At 42.2% G+C, this 21,004-nt stretch overlaps 1 protein-coding gene across 1 annotated transcript in view; it reads right to left on the minus strand.

The window, feature by feature from the left end:
• The window catches only part of LOC102307880 (mitogen-activated protein kinase kinase kinase kinase 5), a 41,057-nt gene that overhangs the window by 4,785 nt on the left and 15,268 nt on the right, over positions 1-21,004 (minus strand). The window contains exons 2-26 of the mRNA XM_005932636.3: positions 20,728-20,785; positions 17,814-17,904; positions 17,664-17,728; positions 15,928-15,983; positions 14,634-14,681; positions 14,098-14,140; positions 13,696-13,768; positions 10,770-10,901; positions 8,608-8,670; positions 8,327-8,408; positions 7,888-8,004; positions 7,721-7,802; positions 7,055-7,107; positions 6,713-6,759; positions 6,580-6,624; positions 6,137-6,157; positions 6,003-6,048; positions 4,980-5,133; positions 4,659-4,759; positions 4,299-4,340; positions 2,997-3,075; positions 2,825-2,901; positions 1,990-2,050; positions 264-366; positions 105-163 (exon numbers count right to left, since the gene is read on the minus strand). Of these exons, the coding sequence (XP_005932698.1) occupies positions 105-163; positions 264-366; positions 1,990-2,050; positions 2,825-2,901; positions 2,997-3,075; positions 4,299-4,340; positions 4,659-4,759; positions 4,980-5,133; positions 6,003-6,048; positions 6,137-6,157; positions 6,580-6,624; positions 6,713-6,759; positions 7,055-7,107; positions 7,721-7,802; positions 7,888-8,004; positions 8,327-8,408; positions 8,608-8,670; positions 10,770-10,901; positions 13,696-13,768; positions 14,098-14,140; positions 14,634-14,681; positions 15,928-15,983; positions 17,664-17,728; positions 17,814-17,904; positions 20,728-20,785 (1,798 nt within the window). The remainder of the gene's footprint in view (positions 1-104; positions 164-263; positions 367-1,989; positions 2,051-2,824; positions 2,902-2,996; positions 3,076-4,298; positions 4,341-4,658; positions 4,760-4,979; positions 5,134-6,002; positions 6,049-6,136; positions 6,158-6,579; positions 6,625-6,712; positions 6,760-7,054; positions 7,108-7,720; positions 7,803-7,887; positions 8,005-8,326; positions 8,409-8,607; positions 8,671-10,769; positions 10,902-13,695; positions 13,769-14,097; positions 14,141-14,633; positions 14,682-15,927; positions 15,984-17,663; positions 17,729-17,813; positions 17,905-20,727; positions 20,786-21,004) is intronic.

Below are 21,004 nucleotides of genomic sequence, written 5' to 3' on the forward strand. Positions count from 1 at the left end.
TCTTCCCCTGTGGTGTTTCCCCTTTAGGGCATGTAGAGAAGTGAAATAGAAACTCTGACACAAAGCCAAGTATCGAACTACGCCCGAACAGAATCTGTTCTCACCGACTGAGCAGGTCCTGCAGCCTTTGGTGTCGGGTATTTTAGACGTCACCGCACATTTTCTAAACACAAAAATGCAGAAAATCAGCGTTTAAATGGGACGAGCGGATCTTTCAATCACGACTGAAAATGAACTGCAGAGAAACTTAGTGTGGTTGTTACCTAGGCAACAGTCTGTGAGTCGGTAAGGCGCTCATCCTCTGGTCTTTGCGCGCCTGTTCGTGCAGCTCCTTCAGCATGTGGGAGTGAAGCTGCGACGATTTACCTGCAAACGCAAAATCAGACACAGTTCACGAACTGATCTGCAAGCTGTTTACAGACTCCGACATCACCAGACCTGAGATCAAATCCACTAAATGCACAAAGTCACAGCAATGCTCACTTATTTGTCTGGTAACTTTTACCAACAATCACATTAAATGTTTACATGAGACATCAAAGGGACAAAGAATCAGGTAAAAGTGTCAAATTAAAAAAATAAAGAGATAAAATTGAGTCTGACAAGACAGTCGGTGAAGAAAAAAGAATAAAAAATCTTATTTTTATTCAGATTTTAACAGTTTTAGACTGGACATGTTTAAGTAAACAGACCAAAGCAGTTCTAATAACACTGAACAAAGAGGCAAAGAGAGAAGGTAAAAACAATTAATGAAAACATTCAAAGGTTTTAATGTAATCAAAGGTCCTTTGACCCATTTAATTAAAGCGTGTCCGCGGGTCTACCAGCAGCTTCCTAATGTGTTCTTTAAAGTGGACCCATTACACCTTTTCCTTATTTTCTGACACGTATGCTGTTACAATATCAGATATTCATGTTAAACATGGCTGACATCTCAAATACTTTTCAAAATGTATTGAAAACAAATGTTTGCTTTGCAGTTTTTCTCAAGTTTAACAACCACTGGGTGAACAGTTAGCAAGTGTTTGCAGACAGGTTGGCATCTTCCATGCAAACTGCAGGTGACAGCAGCAAGCTGTTACCAACTAAGGATGTTTGGGTGTAGCACTCTAGCAACTGCCAGCACGCTCCAGCCACCACTGGCCAAGCAGTGGAGGAATATGCATTTTTTCCTAGTGACTGGTAATCCCCAGAGTCGTTACAAACTGGTCTCTAGGCCTGTGTGACTGAAGCATAAAGCCTTGACTGTACTCTGCTGTGCACACATACAGCTGGAGACCCACAGCTGAGGAGTCATTTATCCTCATCTTTTAGATCCCATTCCTACAAGACTCCTCAAAGAAGTCCTGCCATTAATTAATGCTTCAATCTTAAATATGATAACTTAATCTATTAATCAGCTATGTACGCAGGCCTTCAAGCTGGTGGTAGTTAAAACGTTACTTAAAAAGCATCTCTAGACCCAGCTCTCTGAGGTAATCACAGGCCAATCACAAACCTTCCTTTTATCTCAAAATTATTGAAAGAGTAGTTGTAAAACTGCTAACAGATTGAATTGGTTTATTTTAAGAGTTCACAGTGATTAGAGCACGCTGTAGGCATTACAGTTACTCTGCTGCAGTGGTTTGTATCATCTCTATCTAATAGACTAAATTATGGAGTTCCACAGGGTTCAGTGCTAGGACCAGTTCTTTTTACATTATACATGCTTCCTTTAGGCAGCATCATTAGAAGGCATAGCATACATTTTCACTGCTATGCAGATGACACCCAGCTCTATCTGTCCATGAAGCCAGATAACACACACCAATTAGTTAAACTGCAGGAATGTCTTAAAGACATAAAAACCGCTAACTTTCAGCTTCTAAATTCAGATAAAACTGAGATTATTGTGCTCGGCCCTGAAAATCTTAGAAATGAGCAATGAGGTCCACAGCAACAAGTGTGAGTCTTACTACAGACAACCAGCTAAATGAGGATCTGCTTTACCTGATACAGACATGAGGACGTTGTTACTGGTGTACACCCAGGTACACTTCCCAGGATACAACTGGAAGAGAAAGAAGAACCATTCATTCATTCATTTATTTATGTAATAGCTTGTCAGCTTTTTTATATTCAGGCCACTTACGGAAAAGCCTTTTTCATAAAGTGTGATTCGTTTAACTCAATGCAGAAGGAAGGAACTAACTGAAATACCACATTAATGAGGATAATAATGGTAACACATGCACACACACGATGCAGTGATTTAAACAAGGTTCTACTTTTTGCCCATTCAGCAATATTTGTCCTTCTTTAGTCACAGACACTGTATCTGAATACTTTGAAGGCTGGGAGTTTATTGTTAATGTTCACAACAAGAGAACCTAAACTGAAAATTCAAAGCCAGAAAGCAAAAGCGCAAAGAATAAAGTTATTAAGAATCTATATGGAGCTTGTTTGGGAAGGAAAGCTTTTAAAACCTTTTACTATCTTTGCACTGATTCACCACACACTGATTACCAGGGAACTGGCTGGTACATTTTATACCTGTTAATCTCCTGCACTGGTCAGGTATGCAGCACAAGTTACGGTGGGGAATTACCCGAGTAAGAAGGGAACCACTATAGATAAAACCTCATAAAAACCTCATAAAGCCCTGAGGTTAACCTGCTGAGCCCCAAAGCCTGCTCTGTAGCGCAGGCCTCTGCATGACTACTCAAGGAGGACAGTCAGGCTGAAACGACAATAGCAACTAAACCAAACCCAACAGTCTCTTTTAGGGTCACTTGAGTCTTTTTGCCTTTTTTGAAAACTTTGTTAAAGTAGATAAATGGCTTACCAGCTCCATCGTGGCCTCAGAGCCGTTGAGGTTCAGGGTGTAGATCCCTTCCTCTGCCCCCAGGATCAGATGCTGGTCTGAGGGAGGGACAGCAAGCACAGGCAGGTCAGACAGAAGTTTGTTAAGGTGGCAAAGTGGAGAATTTTCTGAGCTCGTCTTTCTGTCATACAACCTTTAGAGGTGGGGTTCTCCCAGGTCGTGGAGCAGTTTATTTTAAGAGGACAGCCGTGAAAGATCTTTTTAAAGTAGACCTGCAGAAAGAGAGAGAGAGGGAGGGAAAGGCATTAAATTATTCACGCTGTCCTCTCTGCAGTAGACATGATTTCAAACCACTGAAAGAATCTTACAAAACAAACACCTACAACACGCCCACTGAATGGTTACTCCTTCAGCGTTAAAGGTCGAAGAGGTTTTAAGACCACAGGATCACAGAGGAGTGACATTTAGAGAAGGAAAGCAAAAGCAGCTGTGGAATAAGACCCAAACGTACCACGAAGTCTGAGTTTTACTTCACCTTTAAATGTTATTACTCTATGTAGAAGCCTTAAACATTTCATCTCTAAAGTAAACTATAGTTTATGTGGACTTTACATGGATGTGATGACGTGTTACTTGCACACATTTTGAACAGTTTTATTTTCCATGCTTGCTATTTGTTTCATGTATTATTTTTTATTAAATTCTTTTAACAGGGCATATTTTGCTTATTTGTATTTATTCTTGGGCTTTCTCTAGAGTCGCTTTGCATGATTCACAGCTCAAAATAACCCTTATTTAGCATATCCTGGTGGTTTTGATGCAGCCTTTTAGGCCCAGGAGTTCTGCACCGTTTTGAAATGAAAATCGATGCTGATTTCAAAAAAATATTCAGGCTTGCTGAGTGACCTCCTGCTTTCTGCCTCTCCTTTTCTCACTTTGCCTTAAACTGTGAGGAATAAACAATAAAAGGCAAAGAAAGGGCTGGGTGGGGCGCTGCACACATCACTGCATTCTCACATTATGGTGTCCCAAGTGTGCCTAACCATTCAAGCCACAAGGAGGTGGCATCCCCTTCAGCTGAAGAGTTCCTGTGTCTTTATTCGGATTTCTGATTGGCTGCATTTAGTTAAACAGAAGACTCGAATACCTTTTGTGTGTCTCTGATGCCATACAGAGCAGGACCAGCGAGAACCATCTGAAACCTGAGCGTTTGCCTCACAGGGACATACTTGCAAGTAAGCCAAACTCATTTTTCACAACTTTGGCCATATTTAATAGAAACATCTGACAAAGTAACACGTATGTATATATGACAGGAACTAAGGACAAACATAAAAGGTCCCCTTTGATTTTTAACACTCGTCTATAAAATTGCAAGATTAAAATTCCACCGTTGAATTTATGCCGTTCATCGCTTCGCTTGAAACATAAACTTAAAACATCAAAAATCTGAGACGCTCAGCAAAGAGCTGATGTGCAGGGAGGAGAAACTCACGGGAGGTTTCTTCAGGACGGGGCTGGCACACTCAGGATGATCCTGCAAACAGAAAGAAAAATATGATGATGACGATAACTGTGGCAGGATGCAGTCGCACTGTGAGGCAGCAGAGAAGATGTGGATAACTGGGAATAGGGAAATGGGAAGATGTGCGGCTCAGTTTCCTCCACGACTGTCAGAAAAATCATCTTCTGCCAGGCTGTCACTGAACTTTATCTCTGCTTCCTCAGAAAGGGTCGTTTGTTCTGATCTGGACATTATTTCTGTGTTCTGGACACAGTTATTCTAAGAAGTGGACGGGCACAATGTTACACTGTTTGAAAGCGCAAAAGAAATGTCATCCTCCCCTCGCCTTACCTTTGTTGTTGGCTGCCGTCTGCGTATGCCTTTAGGGGGAAGTTCAGGAGGAAGGAGGTCAGGTGGGGGCTCATTAAACTGGAGAGGTAAGGATGCAGGGTCTGGAACACACACACACACACACACACACACACACACACACACACACACACACACACACACACACACACACACACACACACACACAGAATAATAAGAAAATGGACTGATAACTTGCACGTCATATAAAATATTAACTTCGATATTAACATCTTGCTGCCACAGCTCAGCTGGCTGAGCAGGTGACTTGTGCAGAAACACTGCAGCACATTTGACGCTCACCTGAGTGTCGTGTAGTTCGTGGTTGTGGTGTGGGCCGGACGTGCGTCCCGCTGGACGTCCTTATGAGCGGGGTGGGGGCGCACAGAGAGGTCAGCTTTCTTGTTCGATCGTCTTCTGCCGCCATGCTTTCCTCTGAGCTGGTCCGTTGTTTGGGCTGCACAAAAGAAAAAAAAAATCAGGCACAAAAGACTTTTGGTAAAATGACTGATGAGCGTTTTCTGCAGTTTTCATCTTTGAATCATAATATTTTAAAGGGAGATGTCTATATTCTTTGGCTATATAAAAGTAGCTTTGCATGATCAAAAGAATCCTTATTTATCTGACACTTGGTGCAGCATCAGTTCAGCCTCTGTCAGAAACAAGCTGCTTTAGGCCCTCCCCCCTTTAAGATAACTTTCTTTTGATTGGCTGCCGCTCGCAAACAGATGATTTGAAGGGTAGGTGGTTGGAGTCTGTGCCCAATATGATCATGTCAAGGACATTCTGTGACATCAAACAGAGCCAAGAATAGAAAAAACTGTCTGAAACAGAATGTTTAAAGCAGCCTGTTATTTGTAAAAGAAACTCTGGCCATGTTTAATATGAACATCCATGCCTGTAACAATGTGTTTAGACAGAAAAAGGACAAGTATAATAGATCCACTTCAAGATATCACTCTGCGTTTAGACAAAGACACAGAGAAGCCAGAGAGCGCCTCAGAGCAAGTTCAACAGGCCGCTAAATAACTTACAACTGTGCTAGAGATCCAAAGAGAACCGAGAACTGAGTCGTGAAACAAAACTCTGACTGCATACATCTCCACACAGCGCTGTCTATCTGTCAGGCTTTTAAATTTCCTCCTAAGATAAAATTTACAAAATAAAAACTATGTAATAGCTTTAAGTTTGAAAAGATAAAAGGCTGGTATTAATAATCAGCATTTCGACTGATTTATTCTAACATGTAAGAATAAATAAACAAAATAACTCTTTAGCAGAAATCGCATGTTAAATAAACAACGAACAGCAATCCTTAATAATCACCTTTGGAGGAAGAGGAGGCGGCGTTTCATCAGGCGGCATTATGAACCTGTCGGCAGAGAGAGTGTCGGTTCAGTCTGCTGCATTAATGATGGGAATAAACTTCACATTAATATGCGTGCGTTTACTGGGCTTACCCAGGAGGCTGTATCGTCGGGCTGAGGACAGACAAACAGACAGTGTCAATGCAATTCACTGAAATCACTGATTACTGCATACAGAGACAAACACGGCTTTTTGGTCCACCTCCGCTGAAATATGGATGTTTTTGAGATATACAGAAGTACGTACTGAGATTATTGGTGCTAATTGGTTAAAGTGAGAGAAGACAACCACAGCAAACTTGTGAAAGTCCTGCAACCTACACTGGGTGACGAAAGAATTTTTCCCACATGACCTGGAGGAAGATACGACTGTTTGTACCGGCCGTCACACAGACAATAATCTGTCCACTGAAGTCCATCTGTCTCTACCTCAGAGGACTAATGTAAAAAGCTCTTTGCAGTCTTCTCTGCAGGGGAAACGCAGACAAACAACAGTCTGTTCTTTCTCACTTAGGAAACTGTGTGATGTCTCTTACATGTCCACATCATCATAGTCGTCGTCTGATTCTGAGTCCTGGTCCCTGCAACAGGAAAAGAGCAGACAGGTGCAACATTTGAATAACATACTGGCTTTAATGTGACTGTGGGACTGATGTGCGATCTGCATACCCTGGTGGGCTCTTGCTGCTGTCACTCGATCCCATCGATGGCCTTAACTGTAAAAACAAAAAGCAGACCCAAAACCAGATTAGGAAGTGTGCAAATGTCCAGATGTACAAAAACCAGGAGCTAAAATGGGAAACATGTTCAGTTCACTGGGATGAATACAGATTATATGATCAACATTCTGCCTCTTCTCCAGGTGTAAATGATCAGTTCTCCTTGTAACTGAAAGATCTTTAAATAAATTCATATAAAGTATGTTTTTAACAATGTACACATGGATGTAGAACTTGTATGCATGCATATTCAGCACATATAATGCACGTGTGCCCTCTAATATAAACTCACAGTTACAGTCGGTGAGTCGGTCTTCGTGGGCCTCTGAGTGTAGATCTGATTCACTGGGAAAAAACAAAAAACAAGAAACTTAAACATCATGAAGCAACAGGGCTGAGACAGGGGATCACTCTGTGACCACAGCTAACAAGGCAAAGGCCAAGAAAATTAAACTATGAGAAGCACAAACATTCACACGTCGGCCAAAGATGTGTTTCAGGATCTGTGGGAACTTTTTATCAGAGGTCCAACTTAGAGGAGGTTAAGTTTTGATCCAAATCTGCATGATGACACTTTTGGAAGGATTCTTGACTCTTTTGAGATTTGTGGAAAATGGACATGGTGTCATATCTTCATGAAGACACAGAATGATAAGAACAGGAAGAATCCAGGCATCTCATGTTGATATTCTCAAGGAAATTTAAACCTAATCTGGATCCAGAGACACAGTAAATGCAGTGTGGGGGGAATTTTCAGCCTTGGTGGAGGTGCTGAGTCTTGGACTGCTCTTGCTTTTCTATGCACAGTATAACATACCCAGCAATGCACTTCTTGTGAGTTGTAAATGTGCACATGTGTTTCTTTGTTTACCAAAGAGGAAATGATACCTGGAAGGGAATACTTGGGAACAAACGATAAAATAAAATATTTCAAAGTGAAATATATTTGTTTTCTTACAGCTTATGTCAGAGTTGGTTCTTCCCGCTCTGTTGTGTTTGTTGATGGACTGGATTCTCCTTAACGATCCAGGAACAATCACCTTAAATCACAGCAAAACATACGATTAACCCCAAAACATCCGAGGCTGGGACCGCCACATAGACAGAGAGCTTCATCAGTCTGACCTCCATCTCTTCATCGTCTGTGACCAGGCAGCTCTTCAGTTTCTCAGGGTGTCGGTACTTCTCCAGCAGGTCCAGGGTCAGCTCCTGGTTCAGGCACTGATGGGTCAGAAAGGTGTGCTGCAGAGAGCAGAGAGACAGACATCAGGACAAGCTAGCAGAAAAAGTGAGAAAGCAGGCGATTCTTTATGGTTTGAAACCTGCACCAGGTCTAACCACGTATGACACAGGAAGTAATCATGGTTGTGTGATGGAAAAATCAAGAGGGAGGGGCTCATTTGCATGTGTAAAGGGTGTAAAGCTAGTGTGTTGTGGCATCTTCCACAACACATTGTATGTTTTGAGACTTTTTAAGGCGCCGTAGACATCGTGTGATCAGCCTGATGCAGAAATAACACAAAACGAACCCAAAGACAATCACGCGAGAATGAGCGCTACTGACTGTGAGCATCTTGGTGGCGCTCGGTCTCTTCTTGGGGTTCCTCACCAGCATGGCCTTCACAAAGTTATAAAAATTGGATGACCTGAAGATGGGAGACATGTGCGAGGTCAAGAAAATACAACACTCGCTGCACACGCAGTATTTATAATGTTACCTGACGGGCAGAGCTTACGTTATGTTAATATATTGTTTAAGCATACAACGATTCAAGGCTGCAGCTGATGATGACGAGCTGATTACATATAATGCATGTTTCAGTAGTGCTGCAGGCTTTTAGTTACCATTTTGACTTGTCCTTCAGTTTAGGAGGCTGGTAGCCGCTCTTGGACATGAGAAACAGCACTCTACAGGAGGAAACAGAGCACAGCATTAAAACACACAGAATGACTTATGGTGTGTTTGTTTGAGTCAGCTGAGGGTGTGTGAGTAACCAGGTACATGTGGGTGGTGGAAAACTCGATGTTTTCTATGAATGTCAGCATGCGCATGCAGCACGCTCGGCTGTGTGTCCACATGCATGCCGATGTACCGAGGGGAAACATTTGAGGTGAGTGTCACGTGCACACATGTTTCCAGACATCTTGAGAAAGACCTGCAGAGCATTTTTATTGCACACGCACACGCACACGTGCGATTGCAACAAGATAACAGCTCAATGCGTGAAATCCTCGGTGCGTCTTTTATGGAATATTTTTCCTCCTGCAGTCAGTCGATACGCTCTGACTGCAGGTAAGCGGTGAGCTCTGTGAGAAACCTGTAAGATGTGACTGATACGACTGCGTGATGATACGACTACAAACCCACGATGATGAGATGTGAACCGGTCTAGTGATTCGACTCGATGACTTCACATCTCTCACTCGCCTTAACAAAAAAAAAAAGCACCATGCCTTTATCTTTAACACCAGCGACTTCCTTTCAACTTGGACTTTTTCAGCTTCCTCTGCTTTGCAGGAACCTGCAGCAGAGATGCAGACAGCCTCCTCTTCTTCTTTTTTTAAGCCTGCAACAATATTGCTTCTGGTGAAGTTCTCACCGATTAAATTGTTCTCTGAAAACTGTTTCTTACCCACAATGACAAGAGATATTTGGCCTTAATTTTTAGGAACAATGAGAAACATGCGAAGGCGTCTGTGATCCGTCTGTTTCAAAACGTGACATTAAACATACGCTGAGTCTTGGACTCTTGCGGTGTTGGACTGTTTGTGTGAGCTCTACTGAGTTTGAGGTTCAGAAGCAGCTCATAGTGAAGGATTTCCTCTCCGTCAATGAGCGTGATTAATATTTATTTCCATTTAGTTTTGAATTTTTTAATGAATATAGTTTCAGTTAGTTTCACTTTGTTGTGTTAGTTTTTGTTGCTAGTTTCAATCCTTTTCTTATTATAATGTGTGCTGTGTATTTGTAAAATGCACAACACACATTATAATAACACAAAGGTGAAATCTGAGAAGTTCAGAAGAAGCATCACAGCAGAAACACGGCAGCAGACTCTCGGTGACATTTAAGTCTCAGCAAACACTGAAGCCTCGTCAGGCCGGGCTGTTAAATGTGACCAAAACTGAGGACATTATTTCTATATTTTAATTTAATTCGAGTTTATTTTCAGTAATATTGTGGTTTGATTTTTTTTTTTAAACTCTAGCTTTTGTTTTAATTTGAGTTATCGATGTGGACATCTGCTAAAGGTCTTTTACACGTGGCTTTAGTACACTACGATAACCTCGGCGCTTGCAGGATCAGAAGGTTTGAAATTCAGAGACTTCTGGTGAATTCACAACTTTTCCCTGTTAGAAATATTCTCTCAAAGTCAGGCTGAAACGATGCTGGTAACTCGAGTTTGCCAGCAGAACGAGGGTGCAGCCTCCAGGATGAAATAAGATCAGATATCTAACGTTGTCGATAGCAAATGGAAAAAATATTGCCTCTGCAGAAACGTCTCTTCAAAGATCTGGTTAAGCAGGCAAGATGACTGCAACGTTTTAAGGCCTCAGCTGTAAGTGCAGAAGAGCATAATTTGCATGAACTGACCTTTACATACAAACCTGTGCATCAGGTGAAAACTGAGGTTAGTTATAGGGAAATAAAATAAAGAGTATTAAAGAAGTAATAATGTGATGGAAATTGCATTGCCCTTAAATTAAATAAAGGAGAGGGACGGAGTCAGCAGAATCAGTCGGACCCGTGATGGAATAATCGGAATAACGTCTTAAATTCCTATTCTGCTCACAGATCAGGGAGTCAGGAAAGGGACTTCCTGTGTGAAATATAAACGTCTCCAGCACTGACCTGAAATATTGTTATGGTAGCAACAGGAAACATCCTTGATGTGGTTAAATAAATTAAAGATGGAGGCTGCAAGGCCTCATAGTGTGTCTGTGTGTGGGTACAGCAGTGTACACGTGCTCGGGCATGTGAGTCGTGTCTTTCGGTGTGCGTTTACCTCAGTGGGTGGACATCAAACATTGGAGGCTGCAGCTCTGCCAGCTCGATGGCTGTGATGCCCACAGACCAGATGTCACAAAGTTCATTGTACCCGCCTTTAATCTCCACAGCTGCGACCTCTGGGGCCATCCTGAGGACAGGAGGGATACAGCAGCAAGTGTTTTTAACACAAATACAAAACAAAGAGGGGGAAGAAGGCGGGACGGTTACGGTGATACAGACAGACTGTCACTGTGTCAGGCTTACATTGCGCGCTTAATGAGAATATCTACCAAAATAATTAGTGAAGTGTCTTGCGGCTCCAGACGTTTGACGTGGGGGTTGAGTGAACCACATGGGTACACGGGTGGGTGTTTGCGGTTGTTAGAAGTTGCCTATGTAATTAGTAACTGCCATTACCACGAGGTCAGAACACCCACACGGCATAAAAACAACATTAAATCATCCAAGAACACTGCAGCGTTATAAAGGGCAAACGGTATAAAAGATTCTTGGCTAAAGCAGCATGAAGAAATGTCAGCGATATATGCCGTACGCTGTGCAGTGACTCAGTGTGGCCAGCCACAAGCTGTAGCGCCTTTTAATGGAACGTTAGACCAAGAGCTCAGAGCGGTCGGAAAGCAGAGAGGAGCGGAAACGCCGTAGCGAGACTAGCTCGAAAATCAGTAAATCAATTAACAATTAATCGTCACCGGTTTACATTCTCGATCGGACCTGAGCAGCGGCTGAGAAATGAAGCGCGTGCACGGCCGTGCAGTTCCTCTAACGGCCACTGAAGGCTGGTTCCATGAGTTGGTCCTCATAGACGAACATGTTCACAACCCGGTGCAAAAAGCTGTGCCTCTGCAGACAGAAACACATCTGCATTTTGCTTTACAGGCAGCGGTGTGATCAGTGTGGCTCCTTGGCTGCTTGGCAGGTGTCCCAAATGAGTCACCTGTAGCCAATCACTGTTGGCCAGGCTTCACCTCACCTAATTGGTCACTGAACTGGATCTCGTCGCCGTGTTTGTGCTGTTGCTTTTCTAATGCAGTGACCTGAATAATAATATAACTTACTGTGTTGTACAGACCATCCAAGAGGTTTGTGCTTTATTTTTAGCAAATGAAGCTGTGGTACTTTATTAGCCCGTTACTCAGCACTAATTAGAATAGAATAGAACACAATAGAATGCCTTTTATTGTCATTATACACATGCACAATGAGATACAGAGCATCTCCTACTCAGTGCAGACATGTGGGAAAAGAAAGGGGGGTGAGGTGCAAAGTTCTGCAGCACTATACACATATGAACACTATTCAAAAAATAGAAAATGTACAAATATGCAAATTGTGAAGAAAAAAATTGTGTTAAATATTTACAGTCTGGGTTATTGCATGTAAATTAAGTATTGCACAGTGGTGGTGGTAGTTGTGAGTCTGTGTATAGAGGGAAGACCTTGGGTTGGGGGTGGAGCTGTGTTGTCAGTGCATGTGTGAGTTCAGGGTGTTTCGGGCTTTTGTGAAGAAACTATTCTTGAGTCTGTGGGTCTTTGTGCTGATGCACCAGGATGGAAGCTGTCCTTGATGATGTTTGTATATCATGTAATAACAAATAGCTGTGCTGTTGTACTCATACAGGTTATAAATGCAGCTTAATAGCTCTAGTTATAGTCGTAGCACTCCACGCTGTCCAGCTTGCCAACTCAGTGCACTGAGGCACGTAGACACGATTAACACGACCTGTTGAAGTTCAAGGTGATTTCAGTCAGTGGTCCCGAACCTTTGGGCCACGGACGGAGTCGTTTGGTACCGGGCTGCGAGAGTTGGGGCTCGGGTGTGAAATGTATGGTTTTCAGGGTTTTTATCGTTATTTTTTATCGTTAACTCGGTTTCCCTGGGTCTGTTCCCATGTGTTACGAATAAATCTTCTTTTTTTTGGTACCGGTACTGGTTTTATTTTGTTGTATTTATCCGCGACACCTTATATATTTTCATGTGATACCGTGAAAATATTGTTGGACATATACCGGTCCGTGGTGCAAAAAAGGATGGGGACCGCTGATTTAAGTGACTCTGGATGTGCCACAGCTGTTTGTACCACACGGGCTGATCTGAGTGATTTTCAGGGATTTTCCTGCACAACTATCTGCAGAGCTTACAGAGGAAGGGTCTAAAAATGAGAGCGTTTCCAGTGGCATCAGCTCTCTGGGTAAAAAAGAGTCAGAAGAGAATGGGCAGGCTGCTTCGAGATGAAGGAAGACAAAAGTATAACTAAGATACGCAGAAGCAGATAGGCTGCAGCAGAAGACCACAACCACCAGGTGTGAATTTCCTGTTGTTAGCTACAGTTCACACTGGCTCACCAAAACTGAACATCAGAAGATCAGAAAAACGTCGCCTGAACTGATGAGTCTCAGTTTCTGTTGTAAACTTCAGATGGTCGGGTCAGGGTTTAGCATAAGCGACGGGAACGCAGGGACCCATCCTGCCAGGGTGCTGCTGGTCATGCTGTGGACCTCTTAGTAGCATCTAAGCATCATTTAAACACCACAGTCTACCTGAGTATTTCTCTTAACGATAACAGGGCACCAACTTCTGATGGTAAATTGGTTTTTCGAACATGACAATTAGGTCACTGTACTCAGATAAGGTGACCACACTCACCTGATCTCATGAGTCACCAGATCATCACTGACGTGCAGCCAACCAACCTGCAACTGTGCGATGCTACGATACTATGTGAGGTCACGTGACGTCACGTGACGTCAACGTGGATTAAACTCTCAGGAATGTTTGCAGCACTTTGTTGAATCTATGACATGAAGAACTAAGGCAGCTCTGACCCAGGTCTAGAAAAGTGTACCTAATAAAGTGGTGGGTGGTCTAAATGATCAGTTTTGTAGTGGAAAGGGATAAAAGCTGAATGACGTCTGAGATCTTACCAATACGGCGTCCCGATGAAGGACATCCTGCGAGCGAGCGTGGCCGTGATCTGAGCTGAGATCCCAAAATCAGCTGCACAACAGAGGAAAGGAAACATCAATAAACGCCAAAATAACCACAAATTAAACACGTGTTCATGAATTTCAGTGACTAAAATGAGACTCAGCAAGTTTATTTATTTCAGAGTTGCTGCGAAACGCTTCAAAAACTAAGAGCGCAATCTCTGACATGTTTGTGCTTTCAGCAAATCAGGTGAAAATTCAGAGATCTAATTCATGATTTGATTCTTCAGTAAACACGACAGGGGAGATGCCGCTGTGAGAACGTCTCTTTTTGCGGTGAATGAGTCATGCTAACCATGCCGGTACAGTGCAAAGCAGACAGTGCAAACTTCCACCTACCCAACTTGACCTCGCCCTGATCGTTGAGGAGGATGTTGGCACCCTGAGAGGAAAAGAAGGCGAGATAAAACATCAACACAAAAACATCTTCTTCTATATATTTAAAAAAGTCTTCTTTACCCACTCAGTGATCTTTAACTGAACCCACACAGGATGGAAATAAAAAAAACACGCACAAGATTCATTCAGCTTCATTTAAGAATGTATTTTTATAGCGTCTGTTCTGACTAATGCAGTTTATAGTTCCTAACTTTTGTCTGTTTGTTTTTTAACATGAAGAACTTTCGCTTTCTTTCAAATTACATCACTGAACTGCTACGATTAAAATAATAATAATATTTTTTAGGGCTACCATGAACCCAAATCTTAAGGACAACGTTGGCCTTGTTTACATCTTCTTCTCTGTCACCGCACTGACCCAGTTTTTCCAGTCTGCAAGCTTCATCTGCTGAGGTCTAATGTGCTCTCCCACAAAATAAGCAACACGGGGGGAACAAAAAACAAAGAATAAAAATCTCACATCACATTTCGCTCACCTTAATATCTCTGTGGATTTTCCTCTCTGCATGCAGGTACTCCAGGCCCTGCGCACACACACGCACAACAAAATAAAAGCCTTTAATTCAACCTGATAACATTTACACTTGATAGACTCTGACGGGATTAAAAATTCCTCTAAATGCTCTAGTTTAACCATCAGGAAACCACTGCTGTGTAAAATGAGACTGGTGACACATTGTGTACAGTAGGACTGAAGTTACTGAAGTGTAGTTTCCTTTTTCAGTGTTGCATTTTGGAGACAGCCTGTGCACTCATTTCACACACCTGTGACGTTTGTCTGGTTTAGGGGACGATTTGTTTTATATCAATTATTTTGTAGCTCGTTGTTTACCTCGCAACGGTTGCAAAGAGGCATAACATATGATTCAAAGGCCCCACAAGGGTGAAAACTGTGGATATCTGTATAATTTTCCCGATGCCAGCAAACATTTTGATGTCTCTTCTCAACACTTAGAACAAAAAGAAACTGATGAAAATAAAAGTTGCTGTGAGGGAGGCCTGAACAGCTGACGTCTCAGTGAAAATAGAGGTCATACTGCTCTGTGTATGTGGGTTGGATGTCATGTGGTGGTCGACTCACAGTCATTCCACAACCCGATTAGTTGACAGTTATTTGCTTCCTGTATTTGGTGTGACTGAAAGGCTCCATCAGCATCTCTACGTTTAAGATGCAGTTTTTGCAGTCATACCGCGACCGAGTCTGACTGAACAAATGACGTCAATGCGTAATCCACGTCGGCTGGGACATCGCTCGGCTTCCCATCATTTATTTTAATTTGTTCTGTTTTGTTTTTTTTTTACACAAGGCTTCATTCAGCAGTTAGATGAACATCCAAGTACTGGAACTACCCTTTTTTTCTTTTCCAAACAACTCTTTCATTCTTTAATCAGCATAACTGCCGCTGGCCGATGACCTTCACACAATAACACGTTGCCTCACAGCAGTTCAAACTCAGCCTGGACTTTTTCAGCTTTCTCCTGGAGCTCCAGCTTTACCTGGCATTAAAACAGGAGAAGCTCTCTATGCATGTTGTGGGTTGCCAGGTTTGCCAGCTTCAGGCATATACAAGCTAAGCTGTCTCCCGTACCAGACAATGCATGTATTTTCCTCAGAGAAACAGAAAATACGAGGCTGCTGGGAGATGGTCAGAAAACCCAGTAAACACAAGTATTTACAGGTATGACTACTTAATATTTTTATTTAGTAAATGCACGTCAGCACTAAAGAGGAACAAACAGGAAACAGTAAATTTAAAAGAATGTGATTACCTGTAGCATCTCCCTGCAGATGTAGGCTATCTGTGGCTCGGACAGAGGACCCGTCACTGTGGAACATGATGCAGTTTTTAACATACAGATTCAAAACAGTCACAGAACAACGCAGAGCTGAAAAGGGTTAATTTATCAATCATTTTTTATTCAAATGATTAAATCCAATTGAATTAAATTCAATTGGCTGCAGATTTAAAAAAGATATTTCTGGTTTTCAGAACATTTCTGACCAGCTTCACTACAAACAAGCACAAGGACACATCTTAAAAAAAGATATCACGATGCTCGGTGTAGGGAAACGATCTGAACTGTCATTTCCTTTTAAGATTTTTAATGCTTGCACAAAGACTTCAGTGCGCTGTTAACCACTGTGGATCTGTAGCTGTCACAGTGCTTCTGTATTCAGGACTGTTTTGGCCTTTCGTGCAGAAATGTGTCCTCGTTAAGAAGCAGAATAAACCCAGCTGCCTGTGCAGGATGTCTGAAAGCCTCAAGCTTTCACGCTCGTGGATCTTTTGTTGTAAATCAGCTATAACCCCGTTATAAATTGTGGTATTGTTAAGGCGGCCTCACACTCATATTTATAAAAAACTGCCCTCCTTAATCTTTTTAAAAGTGCTATTAAGGCGACTTTCAAGATATCTACAGGTTTTCTAAACCTTCGTGTATTCTTCGGTTGAATATTTTGGGTATAACTGGTTAAATATTCACATGCTATGTAAAGTATTGTACATGTCTGTGTGTCTCTGACATTGATGATGGTCAGACTGATTGTGAATAGCTTTCCATCCATCTAATACTTAATATTTAACACTTTTCTGCTCTCACTTTAAGCCAAGCCACCTTTCCCCATTCACACTGCTCTTTATTCTCTGCCATAAAAAGCTTTGTACTCACTGCACACACACAAAATTGGGGGTTCAATGTCGTTCAAAGAAATTGAACCTGTGACTTTTAACGTAGCATGAAATGCCCTCTAGCTCCTGAGCCACAACTGCTCATTACAAATAAATATTATCAGTATTTCAGATTTATAATAAATGTAATCAGAATACAAAGAAAAGCATCATGTTCGTGCTCGCAGCTCTGCTCTGCCCTCTGTGATGAATGAGCCATGGCTGTGGCTCAGGAGGCGGAGCTTATCTAGTCCACATGCTGCTCTTTGGGTCAGACACTGGACCCTTTAGTTGTTTTCTAAAAGGTGCGTTGAAAGACACTTCTTAGCATTAAGAGTGAATTTCAATATCTTTTTTTAATGTCAAACCCAGCTACTGCTGGTCCAACGTGCCAGTAAAGCTGGGTTCTCTAAGCACCAGTCAATTTTCCATCATCAGCTGAGAAAACCCCCAGAAGGACAGAGTCTCTGCACGCTGTTTTCATTTTAAACTAAAGGTTCATGTGGCTGTGTTTGCTGGTTAAAGACTCAGACGTTTTACAGTTTTCACTGTTCGGCTGCTATCTGTCCATTTACTGAAAGGGAAAATCACTGACACATGTGAACGAGACTCTCACGCTGGCAGTTTTTATTATTTTTTTGTAAAGCATGAAAGTGTGGGTGTGGGAAAAAAAGATCCTCTTCTCTCTCTTTTTCCACACAGAAAGGATTATTGGGTCCGTATCAATCCACTCGCACAGGCAGCGATTATATCAGTTATCTGACAGTTGGAGACACTTTTGCATCTTATCACTCTCTGGTTTCCATCTTTAGACCGACCTTGTGTCACATGACTCACCATGGTAGATATCCTGGAGGGAGCCTCCGCCGCAGAACTCCATACAGATCCACAGTTTGTTAGCTCTGCAGACAGAAAAGGAAGACCTGTGCGTTAACTCCGAGGTTAAGAAAACAGGAGGGAGGAAGGAACGAGAAACAGGGATCTCACCGAATGTAGCTGCCATAATATGCCACGATGTTGCGGTGCTTGCAGCTCTTTACGATGATGATTTCCTGCTGGATGATAGAAAAATCGTCCTCTGTGGGGTGAGACACAGAAGACACGTCTTTATTATCATCACCACCGCATTAGATGCAAACACAGGTGCAGTCGGAGGGCACCTTTCATGTATTTTCACAGCCCTAATAGCACATTTTGGTTTATAAGTCATGCTATTGGGCTGGATCTGCCTTTATATTGTGCAAAACTGGCTGCAGGTGGATCATGTTTTGACCAAAATACAACATAAAAAATAAAGGGACTTGTTTTCTGCATGTGTTATGTTGCTTTTTGTACTGTTTTCATTTGCCTGTGTGTTTTAAACTGCAAATCATTTCCCTCTGTTTTTCTTTCAATATTTTTCATTTAAATGTTTAAGCTGATACACTTAAATAATCAGTCTCATTTTTGGAGGTCAGACTAATCAGACATGATTTCCATCCGTTTGATGGAAAATAATGAGGATGATCATACTGCTGCCTTCTTTGGTCGCCGGTAGAATCTAACAGTTTCCTGCCTCTGTATGTGTGATTTATGTGTTTGCTCCAACTGCTGCGCCAACGATTTTGTAAAATTAAACCTCCCTAATCAAAATACAATGATGACTGGGCGCAGTAATGGCACTGCATTAAAAACAAATTCAAGATCTTTGCTGCAACAAAGCTGAAATAATATTTATTATCTTTGTCCATAGCCGAGAATGGCTAAAACGCTGATGTCATCTCTGTGGTCCAAACTGGTCATAGTGCAACTGCAAAAACTGAAACGTACCAGGTCTAGACAGAAGGTCTTACACAAAGTGATCAGATAATAAAAATCAGGAATTAAATGAGATTATTTGGTTATTAAACGGTTGTGAACAGACAGCCACACCATGGCCTCTCTAGGAGGGAACGTCCCAGCAAATTCACCCCAAAGTCAGTCATGCAATGTTCAGAGAACCTCAAAAAAACAGCAAGACCATCTTCATCTCGCACTCTACAGGCCTCTGTTAGCGTGTAACAGTACAACCGTACAACAATTACAGCTTGTTTATATGAAATGCAAGAGAAAGCCTTAAAAAAGGCATCTGAGCAAACCACAAAACAATTGTGGAACAATTTCGTTTGGAACACCAACCACAGCACATCAGCACAAACACCTCATGCTGTCAACACGGGGGTGGAGGGCTGATGATTTGGGCTTGTTTACACTCACTTGACTTGGTCACCTTGCATTGAACCGTGAACTCCTTTCTATTGTAAAGTATCGGTAGCTGTCTGACAGCTAAAGCCCGGCCAAAATTGGGTCATGCAACAAGAGAGCGACCTCAATCTACAACAGAACGGCTGAAAATCAAAAGAATTAAAGTGCTGGAGTTAGAGCTGCCACGATTAGTCGACTAGTCGCGATTACATCAACTATCAAAATCGTCGACGACTAATTTAATAGTCGACGTGTTGTTTGAAGCTTTGGAATATCCCAAAAGACGCAGGGATAAGTAGCAGCATTTAAGAGTGTAATCACGGACTGAAACAGAAGATGGCAGCACTGCATGTACAAGGATGCCAGCTGTCGTTAAACCCCGAAGAAGAAGAAGTAGCTCTGTCCGGTGTCATAGCTGTGTCCAAATTCAGGAACCGCATCTTCCTGTGCCTGCATTTGTAGGCCGATTATGTTACAGCGACACGACGAAGACTGTCCAAATTCGAAGACTCCGACAAATGCGCCCTTCATTTCCCCAGATTTGAGGGATGGGTCGGGTGTATCCTTCGTGGCCCAACCTATCCCAGAATTCATAGCGCAGCCCTGCTCAGTTTCCAACAATGGCGGCAGCTAGTTAGTTTTAATATTACTCTTATTATTCTTTCTGGGTCACAAAATAAACGTTTAACATATTTTCAAGCGAGAATGTAGCTGTGTAAACCTCAAATATCTGCTCGGTTTATCAAGACACCACATGTCTGTGAAGGTTCTCAGTCATCCAGGTCATCGTTGTTGCTAGAAGACGTTTCACCTCTCATCCGAGAAGCTTCTTCAGTTTTAAGGTCAAATGGCGGAGAGTCCCAGATTTAGACGCCACATATTTTCAAAAGCGCTCCGACGTTTTCGGAGACGTCTGTTACCCACTAGCTCGATAGCTAGCCGGGGTTCAAGGCTCGAGAATATATTAAACTTCACCGAAACAATCTGCAAATTTCATTAAAATTTAATAAACTACCATCTTGCCTTTATTTTTAGTTAGCACCTTAAACACTTAAAGCTGTAAGCTAATGATAGTTATATACGAGCAGATGCTGCTGGTGCAATAAGCTGTACGTTTTATGTCCAATGGACGATGATCTAATTAGTCGACTAATCGCAAAAATAATCGGCGACTACTCGACTATCAAAATAATAGTTTGTGGCAGCCCTAGCTGCAATGCTCTGGTCGAAGTCCAGACCTCAGCGACTGAAATGCTGCGGTGGGGCCTTCAGAGAGCCGTGCATAAATGAATGTCTGCAAACTTCAATGTCATGAAGCAAGTCTACTCAGTTTTTCATATGACTGCTGAAACATCCCAATTCTGTCTTATTTGTTGCATGACAAACTCAACCTATTTGTACTGTTAGAGCCTCTGTGTGTGTCGGCACCTGATGCCAGTATTAAAAACCTTGTGATGCAGATGTGTGAGTTTGACTTGGGCAGCTCAGGAGGAGAGCGTGCCGAAGGAAGGTTTATAAGTTTAAGTCCCCCTGCAGATCACTGGACCTCGAGCCAACACTGAGGTAACATATCGACGTCGTCTCAACTTTCACACTTCGACATGAACACGAAGACTCACAAGAATTAAAAGATGATAAAAATCAAGCAAAAGTTTGAAGATTGAGGTAAATCTCTCACCTGGCTCCATCTTGATAACTTTGATAGCTGTCAGCTCTCCATTCTGCTTGTTCCGTGCCTGAAAACATAAAAAAGACATGATTTTATTTTTTATAATGTAGTGCATCAGTCAGTTATTAGATCTCAGCACTTTGGTGGGTTTCTTTTGCTTTTGTTGTTTTCTTGTGTGCCGGAGAAGCGTAATTTGCATTTTTGCTGTCCAGATCAGTGGAGTGCAAGATACAGCCCACTGCACAAAGCTGTGGCATTAAACACTCACACACACTCACACACACAC

Source organism: Haplochromis burtoni, unplaced genomic scaffold (genome assembly GCF_018398535.1).
Source record: "Haplochromis burtoni strain Fernald_Lab_line unplaced genomic scaffold, NCSU_Asbu1 Contig_153, whole genome shotgun sequence".
In the NCBI taxonomy this organism is placed as follows: domain Eukaryota; kingdom Metazoa; phylum Chordata; class Actinopteri; order Cichliformes; family Cichlidae; genus Haplochromis; species Haplochromis burtoni.